The sequence below is a fragment of the Haemaphysalis longicornis genome, unplaced genomic scaffold, assembly GCF_048455015.1.
Source record: "Haemaphysalis longicornis isolate Haplotype H1 unplaced genomic scaffold, Haemaphysalis longicornis Haplotype H1 scaffold_4, whole genome shotgun sequence".
NCBI lineage: Eukaryota > Metazoa > Arthropoda > Arachnida > Ixodida > Ixodidae > Haemaphysalis > Haemaphysalis longicornis.
Window position 1 is genome coordinate 62,280,326 of NW_027526361.1, and position 11,139 is coordinate 62,291,464.

Here is an 11,139-nt window from a genome sequence, read left to right on the forward strand (position 1 = left end):
ACACTCACAGAGTTTCATACAATAACAGTTCTATGAAACTCTACTAAAAGAACACCGGAACACTCGTGTACGCCTCGCTCTCGCCAGTCCCGCCGTGTCGACTCAGCTTGCAATGACAGACAGGAGCTGCTGGGAACCTATGGGTCCCGTAACTAGGGAACCACCCCGTCTGGTGCCAGCATGCACCACCGATTTCTTTTTGGGCTCAGTAAAAGTTGATTCCTCCTCCTCCTCGACGCTTCGTGCTTCAAATACACGAGACTTTTACTGCATACCTCTATATCCAACGGTTTCATCTCCGTGGGAAAAATCGCCAAAGCACCAAGGATACACTTTTTACAGTGCTTGCTTCGCCCCTTCCCAGTTTTGACGTTAGTGGGGTGGCCCGAGGAGGAGGAGGAGGAATAAACGTTTATTGTGCACACCACGATGTGGCCCGAAATTTTTTTTTTTTTTTTTCAGTTCAATCGCTTCGCTTTGTTTATAAGAGATTCCTTGAGAACTTTGGTATCATTTTTTTTAGTCTTAGAGCCGTCGGCCATTTAGTGCGCCATCTATTGGCTAGACGACGCCCGATTTTCACCCAACCTAGAAACTAATGCTGTCGCATTTAAAGCCACACATTTCACGGTCAAGGCATTGACAGTCTGCCGCTTACTTTGGACATGCAGTTCTTTTTGCGCTTTACAAATCTTTAGAGCCCGGAACCTCCTCCTGGTGCCTACCAGAATCATAGCGGTACGGCTCCACATATTCGTCATTCGTATTGTAGACGCACAAGCTGAGAAGAATAAGCCGCGAGTACGAAATTATTGCACGAGAAGTAAGACAGGAGACCGCATACGGCACCAACCCTTTATAGAACAGTGGTCACTGGTGCAAAAACCTTCCACAGCAAAAGAAAGAGAAAGAAAGAAAGAAAGAAAGAAAGAAAGAAAGAAAGAAAGAAAGAAAGGAAAGACAAAGTCTTCTCAAAACTTCATGTAGGCCTTGTAGAGTAAGTCGCTGTTGAAGGTGGATTTTTCCTGCTCGAGGAGGAACAGCAGGTCTCGTGCATTGACGCGTTTCGGCCTCGGCCTCAACACGATGGGCGTGTGCACGGTTGCGCCTTCAGTCTTCGGCTTTTTGCGGGGTCCCAGGGCCATGAGCGCGGTGGCGTTGGCCTCGCGCTGCCTCGCCTCTTCCATCTCGGCCCTCTGCAGGTCACGCGCCCTCTGCCTCAGCTTCAGCTGCTCGGCGTCGTCGCCCCGCGAGCGACTGCGCGCGGCCCGCATGATCATCTCGCGCTCTTCCTCGTCGTGCCGCTGCTTCTCGAGCTTGTCGAGCGCCTCGAGGAAGCGCAGCTGCTGCCGCACGTCCCCGGTCACCTCGCAGCGTGCCACGTTGCGCATGTTCTCCTGACGGTGCTCGGCGACGATGCTCAGCTTCTCCACCAGCGTCTTGAGCCGCTCCTGCGTCGCGTGGGACACGAGCGCGACGACGACGTCCGGAACTTCGCTGATGCCGTGGCGCGCCGCTATTGCGCCGATTTTGCGCTGGAGCGGTGCGGTCGAGAGGAAGTTCTCGTCCTTGCACGACCGTGCCTCCGCTTCCCCAGCGACGGCGGTCGAGGTGCTTTTCTGGCTCTCTTCAGTGAGATCGACGCCTCCCATGGTGGCCACATCGTTGATGTCATCGTCGATTCCGAGCGAACCCACCGTTCGCTTCTCCTTCACGCTAACGGAGCTGCCACCTCCGCCGGTTGGCATCGTACTCTTTATGGAAGCGGCAGTAGATACCGCCATGTTGAAAGGCAGCACCGCCGGGGCCAGGCAAGAAGAGTAGGCGGTGGGCTTGGGCATGATGATGCTTTTGGGGACCCCCTGAGCGCCGACCGTGGGCCGCACAGCCGCGGCGAACCGCTGTTGCTGAGCCAGTAGTCCCTGTAGGTTGATGGGCCCGCCTAGCTGGGCAGCGGCGAGGGGCGGCATCATCTGGAGCTGGGCGGCGGCACTGCGCGGAAGCAGAGCTCTGCCCGCGGTTCCCTTCTGCAAGCTGCGAGCCATGGACGCCGCCGCAGGCGGCAAGGCGAGGGCCGCGTGCGAAGGTGGACGGACACCCTCGATGGACAGCTCCTTGGTCATCAGGGAATGCCTGAGGTAAGGGAGGCTCTTGCGCAGGAATGGCACCAAGCAGGGCTGCGGCGAAGAATGTAGCTCCTGCTCTAGCTGCTTGGTGAAGTCCTCGGGCGGAATGGCGCCGTCGATGAGGCCCTGGATGAGGCCCTTGACGTTCGCGGCGGTCTGCGCAGGCTGGTCGCTGGCGAGGCGTATGAGTGTCGAGAGGAAGTTCTTGCACTTGCGCTTGGCGGTGTTGGGAGACATGAGCGAGCCGCTGGCGGCGGGTGGGGGGACACCGCCGGTGGACGTCTGCACAGACAGCTGCTGTGGTTGGCGAACGCCGGTGGGGGCACACGCGATCTTGACTGGAGTGCTCGCGGGCGGAGGTGGCATCTGCGGCGGCGGCGGCGGCATGATCTGGGACTGCGAGGCGCATACGATTCCCGGAGGAGCCATGGCCAATGCGGTGGGCCGCTGCACCACTTGCTGCGTCGGTGCGACTCGATGCGTACCCTGCTGCAGCTGGTGGGGGTATCGGGCCCCTCGTGAACAGGGCTGGCAAGGCAGCCGGAATGTCTCCTGGCCCACGGACGCTATAGCCTGCACGCCACCAGGCATGTTGACGACTTGCAACTGGCCATCGTCGGTCTTGACTAGGAAAGTCCCACGCATGACATTCGCCGCCTGCAACGGGAGCGTATTCGGCGGCAGCTGTCTCGCCACGGGCATTTGTACCGGTCTGGCGACAAGGGCCGTCATGCCAGGTGGCCGAGGTGCACTTTCCCCTGTTAGTCGGGGTGCTAGCGGTCTCTGGATGGGCCTTGGGGACTGCATGGGTAAACTGACGGGTGGAATCACCGGCTGATTCATGGCAATATTGATTGGTGCATTCATGGTCATGCTTATCTGGGTATTTAACGGCTGACTCGGAACAAAATTCGTCGCCAGGCTCGTAGAAGGAGTCGTCGATGCGCCGTTCGGTGGATTTTTGGGTGGATTCATGGTGACCTGCGGCAGGTATTGGGTTACATGAATTCAAATGACATCAGACATTTACGAAGTCCATGCAGTTATGAACCTTAATTTATGCGCTATAAATGCAGAATACACGCTATATTTTCTACGGACGCACTTGTAATAAAATAAAACCAGCTTTTGCGATCACAACATTACATGCTCTCTCTGTAGTCAGAGTTCTTTCTTACTCAAACACATTGCCCGATATGTTCATGTCATAAATAGACAGCCTAGAAGACACAGAAGACCCGATGGGGCAAATAGGGTAAAGAGGGCTTGATTTCATAAAGGTATTAAGCGCGAAGCACATGCGCGCCTCTTCAAAATTCAAAAGATGTATCTCGACTCTTATGCAGCTTGCATTTAAGTTGGCAGCTTAGTAAACTGCAGGATTTGTTGCTAACGAATGTATGCTCGAAACCAGTTTTTTTTTTGTCTTGCTTTTTATGTATACTGTTCTCTAAGATATTTTGACTCCCATTTACTGAAAGCTGGGCTGATGCCAAGCTAGAATTTTTTTTTCTTCGTTTTTCCTACAATGTATCTTCTTTTATTTTTCTTTACATAACATAGTTACGTAGAGGTTGCTGAGAACTGCACAATGATCGTCGCTGTCATAGACGAGCAGCGGCTCCACCAAATCTGCATACTCAGGGGCAGAACTTTAAGGATCAATTAGTTTTTCAACGTTGTCGTATTTCCGATGCGTTTAACCTCTTTATATGCAAATAGTTAAGTGAGCAGTTGTTGCAAGCAGGGTTTCTTTAGGACAGCTATTTTTTTTTTATTTTAAATGTTCGTTTATTTGTACTAGAAAGGTACATCCATCTCTGAAGTAGTTCCACGATGACCTTGCTTTTTATAAGTAACAGGCTCTGTAAATCCTCGTGATCATCTATAATTCCATATTTTACACACTTCATCAGAACTCTTTGCGCACAAGTAACAATGCAAAAACCAAAGATTCAAGAACATGCCAATGAACCCTTTACGCAACTTTATTTCACACGCCGTCAGTTAAATTTCCGTACACAAACGCCATTAAGTAGCACAGCGTAGTAGCTCTTTGGGTTGCATTAAAGACAACTACGATGGACACAACTGAAAAAAAAAAACACTATGATTCAGGCGCGTACATTAAATGCCCAACCTTAAAAATTGTTACATCTACAAATAAAACTAATCGCACCAATGCCTCATAACTCACGAAGAAAGAGGACCACTTTGACACGCTTTCAATGTGCAGACAGGTGGCCGCACGGCCGGGGACGAAAAACTTACTATCGTCTGCATTATCGTCTGCCACTCGCGGAATGCTCTGCGTTTCTGGTGGCGGCGCCTTCTTAAAGCGAAGCTTAATACACCGGGTACATCCTAGGTACAAACCCAGGAAACGCCGGGCAGCGTTCGTCAGACCTTCAAGAAAGCGTAAGTCAAGCAGCGAACGTACAGTTCTCCATGTCGACGTCTAATCGCTCGTTCGTTCCAAGGGGAGGGTTGCGAAGAGGGGGATGGAGGGAGTGAGTGATTGCGCGTGAAATAAGGCGCTGATTGCATGCAACGCCACTGGGTGTTCAACCATAAAGGGACAGCGTCTGTTATGTCTTGCCATGCAATGGTGTGCGCGTTCGCGGCGCACTCTAGTCCGAAAACCGAGCTATCGCTTAACGCGGGTAAGCTTGGCTCAACCGCGTTCAACCACGCCAAAATTTACGGCTACGGTTGCATACATATGTATCGCGTTCGAGACGCACAAATACTTTCTTAGGGATGACCACCGGCCACGCTGAAGCGAAATAAAATTTGCTCATACCTTTCCTCGTAAAGTATGTGTCACCTCCACGTCGGGTGCTAAAAAGCTCCGCTGGTCATCCACCTTCGCAAAGTGGAAGGGCTCTTAATATTTTTGGTCATCTGCTCGCCTCGAAAAACTCGCGCTTTAACAGTGATCGAACGAATAATAAATTTGCATGAGTACTACGGCCACTAGGATGTAGGCTGGCCTGCCGCCTGGTCCAGTTTTCCCACACAATGATGTGTCGCGGAAGGAGGGACGATAGGCAGAGCAGGAGGTGATAGTGTTAGTGCCCCCCCCCCCCCCCCCCCCGTACCCCTACGCTTGCGGCTGGAAGACGTACTAAGAACCCTGTCACTCAAAATGAGCTTTGGGCGCGCCAACTACAATAAAATCAACCTGGCGGCTTCATTATACTTCGAAATGCTCATGTGCTGAACGCAGGTAAGGGGACCTTTGTGTTTAACAAGTCGGCATGCGACGCTTAAAGCGATGCTCAAAATGGTGGACACATTCGGCGGCTTCCATGCCTAAATGGAACACCGCCATTTCGACGGGCTAGTTCTCAGCTGCGGGAGACCACTGACAGTATGTAAACGGTGCTTACCTGTACGAATGAGGCAGCTCCAAACGCCGATTTCTGAAGGCCGCGACGCTGGATGAAATCTCCGCGAGGTTTGCGTGTGATGCCGTCGAGGTGCGAACGGGAGACGCGGTCACGGGATCGAGACGCTTTGCAGAGGTCTGGGAGAACGAACTGCGTCCAGCAGGCCAGCACGCGCTGAGAATCGGGCCTGGGGCGCGTGGACGGCCACTCGGTGGCACCACGTGCACTCTCCTCCTCCTTCTTCGCTTTCCACTGGCCATCAGCGCCGACAAATTCTTGCGTGGATTCATGAACAAAGCAAGACCCCAAACACAGAGCGAAGGAGAAGTGGCTACTATAGCCCTCGTGCGCTTCTTTTCCATGACGCTTCTCCTCCTTACCTCCCCCTCAAAAAAAAAAAAAAAAAGAAAAGAAAAGCACGTAGCGAGCAGTTTATGCTGCCAGTGAGCAAACCACTTCAACAAAAAAGTTCTTATTTGTATTTTTGGTGCTTCGCGCCTACGGTCCAAGCTCGGTGTGGGTGAAGTTATTCCTCACTCCCGAGGAACAATTACCAGACCGTCGAAACACTGGCAAAACGGGAATAGGAGCATAAGCCGACGGATAGATATAAATAAGGACAATACGTGTACGTGGTCTTCACGTCCTGCGCACATCGTGCTTGCTAGACACCGTATCCTCGTATTGAGAACCGCTCTTTCTTCTTCCCTGAGCGCTGCACGCACTTTCCCTTTCTGAACCACCAAGAACCCCGGCCGGTGCACCAGCCGGCGAACTTTCGACGCCTGCAACTCTCGCCGAGTAATATATGAGGTGAATTCCAGGAGAATAAACATCTTTTCTGGGACCCGCGTAAACTGCGTAGGACGATGTTGCTGCTGCGGTTCTCGCTTCCTAGCGGTTGAGTTGGGAGGTCAAGTTACCGAGAGGGATCCACTTAAGAGTTCCCCAACGAAGCCGTCCGTAGCGAAGAAAGAGCGCCTTCTTGAGTTTCGGTTCTTCACCTAGGACGAAGTCCATCGTACGGCAGGCGTCGTGCGCCGACGGAGCCAAGCAGACAGCGAGATGGGGGAGGGTGGTTGCAGCCGCGGCTCTCTGCGCGTCGGGGGTTGCTGCTCGGGCCTTAGGCGAAGCACCCAGTATGGTATGTATAAGAGGGGATCGGAATCTGCTTGCGAGAGGGCGAGTGCGTCTCTGCGTGTGTACGTTTGAGCGAATGTAGAAGCACGTCTCACTGCAAGTGACCCCACATACGGGACGTTTCCTTCATCGCTGCAGAGAGAGAGAGAGAGAGAGAGAGAGAGAGAGAGAGAGAGAGAGAGAGAGAGAGAGAGAGAGAGAGAGAGAGAGAGAGAGAGAGAGAGAGAGAGAGAGAGAGGGAGAGAGAGAGAGGGGGGGGGGGGGATTCGGTGCGTTTGCCTTCCACGATGCTCCCTATAGACATGAAAGACGACCTGCGCGTGCCGTCTGTGTTGAGCACCGATTCGCGTTGCATGCACGGAAGAGGAACACAACGAATGTCTTCCGACAAAATAAGCAGTAATGCATTTTGAACGGCAGCGTAATTAGCAAATACAGGGAAAGAAAGACGACAGGACGACGCTCTTCTTTTCCCTCCTGTCTTTGTTTTTGCGCTGCCGTTCAAGATGCATAACTAGTACCAACTCACCAAAATGTCGATCCTTTTATAAATAATAATGCTGAATATTGTGAACTTTTGAGCAACAAGAGAGAGAGGGAGATTCGCTTAGGCTCTCCTGACTGGTGGCGTGGAAAACGTGGTAGAATTTAGTCGAGGGATGGAAAGAAAATGACGCGTACGCTCAATAGTCACCGCCATATACCACTACGACGACGACGATGATTATGATGATGATGAACAGATCAAAGCAAGCCGACATTGCAGACATTTTAAACTCGGCTGCCAAAATTCTGCCTAGGAAGCATTACGTTTCAAGCCCGTGTTTTTTGCTTGACCCCCATAGTGTCTAGTGCCAGATCCAGAAAACAACTTGTTCTTACGAAATGTGACATTTACCGGTGCCACATTTTTCTGCCGCAGTTTTACACATTTGCCCAGTTCACAGTGGCCCGGTTACAACACGCCGACAGGTAATGAAACAATCTCGACTAAACGCGCCAAGCTGTGACTCCGGTTCGGATCGTACGATACGCTTCTGTAGCATATTTTGTAATGCCACCATACTAGGCAGCGTTACTTAAAACCTAGCTTCTACTTGTCGAATTCGGCTTCAGACTTGAAATGTTCATTAAAAAATTCCCGGGCCATCTTCACTAAGGTAAAACCAGGGGAGGGGCGAAGCACGCCGTGTATAAGTGTATTCGAAGATTATAAGTCTGTCTCTAGCCACACGGCGTGCCTTGATTGGGCGCCGGAGAAGCGCCGGTGGGAGGATCAAAAAAATTACCCCACCTTCCCGCGAGGGGAACCCTGTGAAGATGCGACGCATCTTGGGGGTTCACTTGGTGTTTCCGTTGGGTCGATTCTCTAATTGCGTGAAACGTGTGAGGAACGCGTATGATGTATTCTTTATTTAACACGCGGCGTAACGTTAACGATGACGGCCTTGTGCGCGGGCGATATCAGAATTGTTAGGCTCCATTCAACGCATCGATGGAAATCGGAACGCCGGTGCTGGAACGACCGCGGCTATAACGCAACGTGGCGCGGCTATGACGCAACACAATCCAACACAATCCACTTTAATCCAATCCAATCCAATCCAAATCCAATCCAATCCAATTTAAGCCAAGCCAAGCCAATCGAATCCAATCCAATGCCCCTCGCGAGAGAGTGTTCGCTATCGGAGAGGAGAGGGGTGAGCGGCGGAGAGCGCAGCTCGCGCGGCGAGGAGAATGGGGGAGGGCTGTGGACGGACAACAACGCCGTATGGAGGGACAAGGCGAGTGAATGAGATGCAGTCGCATCTAAAAGCGCGCTTGCTGAGGCGGTGGCGCCCTCTCTTGCGTTGAACCGGATTTAAGCAATTAAAATAGAGACAGACTGGCCGTAAGTTGTCTTCGTGTCACACGCCGCAGCAAGCTAAGAAGTATGCCAGCAAGCTAAGAAGTATGCCAAGAACTAGCGCGAGGTGTTGAAAAACGAGTGTCCTGGTGTGCTCCTTTAGTGCGCGTTACGTTCTAGCCCGATGCGTCGCAAAACGAGTGTCCCGGTGTTTTAGTGCCGTGACTACAGGAGAATACTACAGGAGACATGAGACATTTGACAACGACGACATGAGGCGCCAACAGCCCTAGCCCCCAAGGTGCTTATTTCACCCCTAAAATACACAACGAAATTAAATCGCCCGTCTTTTTTCTTCTCGACATACAGCATCTGATTAGGAGGAGGTCAGGAGGCATCAACAGATTCTTTTCATCTAAGTGACGCCAATATAGACGTCGCCGCCTGCGCGCAAAGCTAGCTGTGGGATAGAAAAAGGGCCGTGATGCCAGAGGTGGACGCTGAGCGAGTGAGTAACTGAGTGGAGCAATCACCAAATCTTTTGGGCGAAATAAAGTATTTACTACTACTACTACTCGGTCGGATGGAAAGTTTTTTTTATTTTACATTGAAAGTGTACTGCGCCGTAGCAACACCCAATTCCAAACGCTTCGCTGCCCCGCTAGCCCACGTGAAACGTGTTATGTAACATGTCCCTTCGCGCGCTATTCTATTGTGCAACTGCTAACAAGGGGCCGCCATTCGGCCTATGCGGCCTTGGGGTAGAATTCTTGGTGTTGGCGTTGACGGCCTGGGTTCAAACCTCGGCGGGTCTAACCCTTGCTTTAATTGGAAAAACGTTTTCTGAGATCAAAATTTATGCGCTGTTTCTATTAAGGTAATCTGCCATCGTTTAGGCTTTGTTAGATTCGGCATGCAGCTTATGAGCATCTTTAATTAACATTCTGCGTCGCGCAACGTGACGTAACACACGTCACGGGGGAGGGGGAGCTGTGCGGCAGAGCGTTTGGACATACGCCACACAGCCTTTGAGCCGCGCCGTAGTGGAGGGTCACGGATTAAAATCGACCATCTGGGAATCTTCAACTTTCGCCGAAATCTCGACACACGAGCGTTTTCGTTTCTCGCCTCCATCTGAAAAGCGGCTCCCGCGGACGATGGAAAGTATATAGGAAAGTTGTGCGTGTGCTTTTGCGCTGATCTTAGCAGCCCAAAAAATTACCACTACGAAAAAATAAAAAGCACCCTAGAAGCGATTTCACAGTACCAAAAAACAAGCGTTACAACATACTGAAATAAACAGCAAACATTCATTTGCGAGCGCAGTGATGGTCTCCTGTACTCTGACCTCTAAAGTCATAACTCACTATCCCAAACCAACTGTTAGTTTTGCTGCCAATAAATTTGGAATAATTTACCTCCTAACGCTAAAAATACCTTACTTGTTCATCATTCAGAGAGTCACTTCTTAAATTTATCCTTCAATAGCCCCGCCTTTTGGCTTATTGTATCACATGACATTGTTCTCCCTTTCCTCTGCTCTATACTTTTATTAACAGCGGAGCTGTTGTTGCTGGACGTAATGTGTGCGGCGTCATCAGAAAACTGTGGGTCATAGTTACTCCCACCATTTACCGCGCCCTTGAGCACGCGTTTCACGAGGAGCGCCCGGAGCCGTCCAGGCTTCCACGCGGCGCTCGCCAAAATATCAAGAAAACAGTTGGCGTGCGTACCCGCCCAGGGGAGCACAAGACAGCTCGCGCTACAGACGCCTAGTTCGCGAAGCTCGTTTGCCGCCGGTTCTAGCGCGTGCTGACTCGCGTTCCACGTTGGAAGGAATGTGAAAGCTTGCGGACAAAACGATCCGGGCTCGTCAGTGATGCATGAGGAAGACGACGATATAGATGGATACGGCGATGACTACTACTATCACAGTGAAATGAGACGACGGAACATTTAAACCCTTTCAAACCTAATGCAATGCGTGGTGGTGTGTCCTTCAGCGTTTACATAAACAGAAATTCTCCACCTGCGCTATGGTTAAAGCCTTGCGCGACTTTGCAGAAGCTTCGCCAATTTTTCTTTCGCCGCGAATCTTTGTACTTGTGCCTAAAACTAAGTGATTGGAGTTATATTTATGATCAAGCTTCTGTGTTTTCGGCTTACTGTTGCAATTATTTTAACACTACAGTTAAAAACCTGGATGTAACGAACCTCTATCTAGCGAATTCCTGAAGTTAACGAAGTTTTTCAATCCCCCATTTTCAGCCCCATTGAAACACATGTGGCGCAACCCTCTATGTAACGAAGGCGTTGCGGCGGGTAACCTTCATGCAACGAATTCGCTACGCTGATGAGCCACTGTTTCTTGCAGTTTTTATAAAAAAACTATGCTACAGAAATGCTCCAATTTAGCGAACTACGGCCGCAGCGCGAACTACCGTGCATTTCCAGTGTGAGCGGGTGTCGGTTATAGGTGCTACGCGTGCCTGCCGGCGTGTAGTGTCGCGTCTTTACAGCTTTCTGTAGAGTCGGTTCGTCGGTGGTGAGTGCTGCCAGAAAACAAAAAAGTTTTGTCTTCTAAAGACAAGCTCGCAGTTTTAAATGCTGTCTCCTGCGGCGAGAAAAAAGAACG

The 11,139-nt window shown here is 51.1% G+C and overlaps 1 protein-coding gene across 1 annotated transcript; it reads right to left on the minus strand.

Annotated features, from left to right (window-relative positions):
- Positions 1-899: 899 nt before the first annotated feature.
- Positions 900-5,897, minus strand: LOC144178831 (transcription initiation factor TFIID subunit 4-like). The gene is made up of 2 exons (XM_077706960.1): positions 5,519-5,897; positions 900-3,107 (listed from the first exon to the last, which is right to left on the minus strand). Exon 2 carries the CDS (start codon positions 3,099-3,101, stop codon positions 972-974), a length of 2,130 nt encoding a protein of 709 aa, XP_077563086.1. The 5' UTR covers positions 3,102-3,107; positions 5,519-5,897; the 3' UTR covers positions 900-971.
- Between the last annotated feature and the right edge of the window lie 5,242 nt (positions 5,898-11,139).

What these genes read in the sequence shown, in the direction of transcription:
- LOC144178831 (XM_077706960.1), bottom strand. Translation starts at nt 3,101, where the DNA reads ATGAATCCACCCAAAAATCCACCGAACGGCGCATCGACGACTCCTTCT.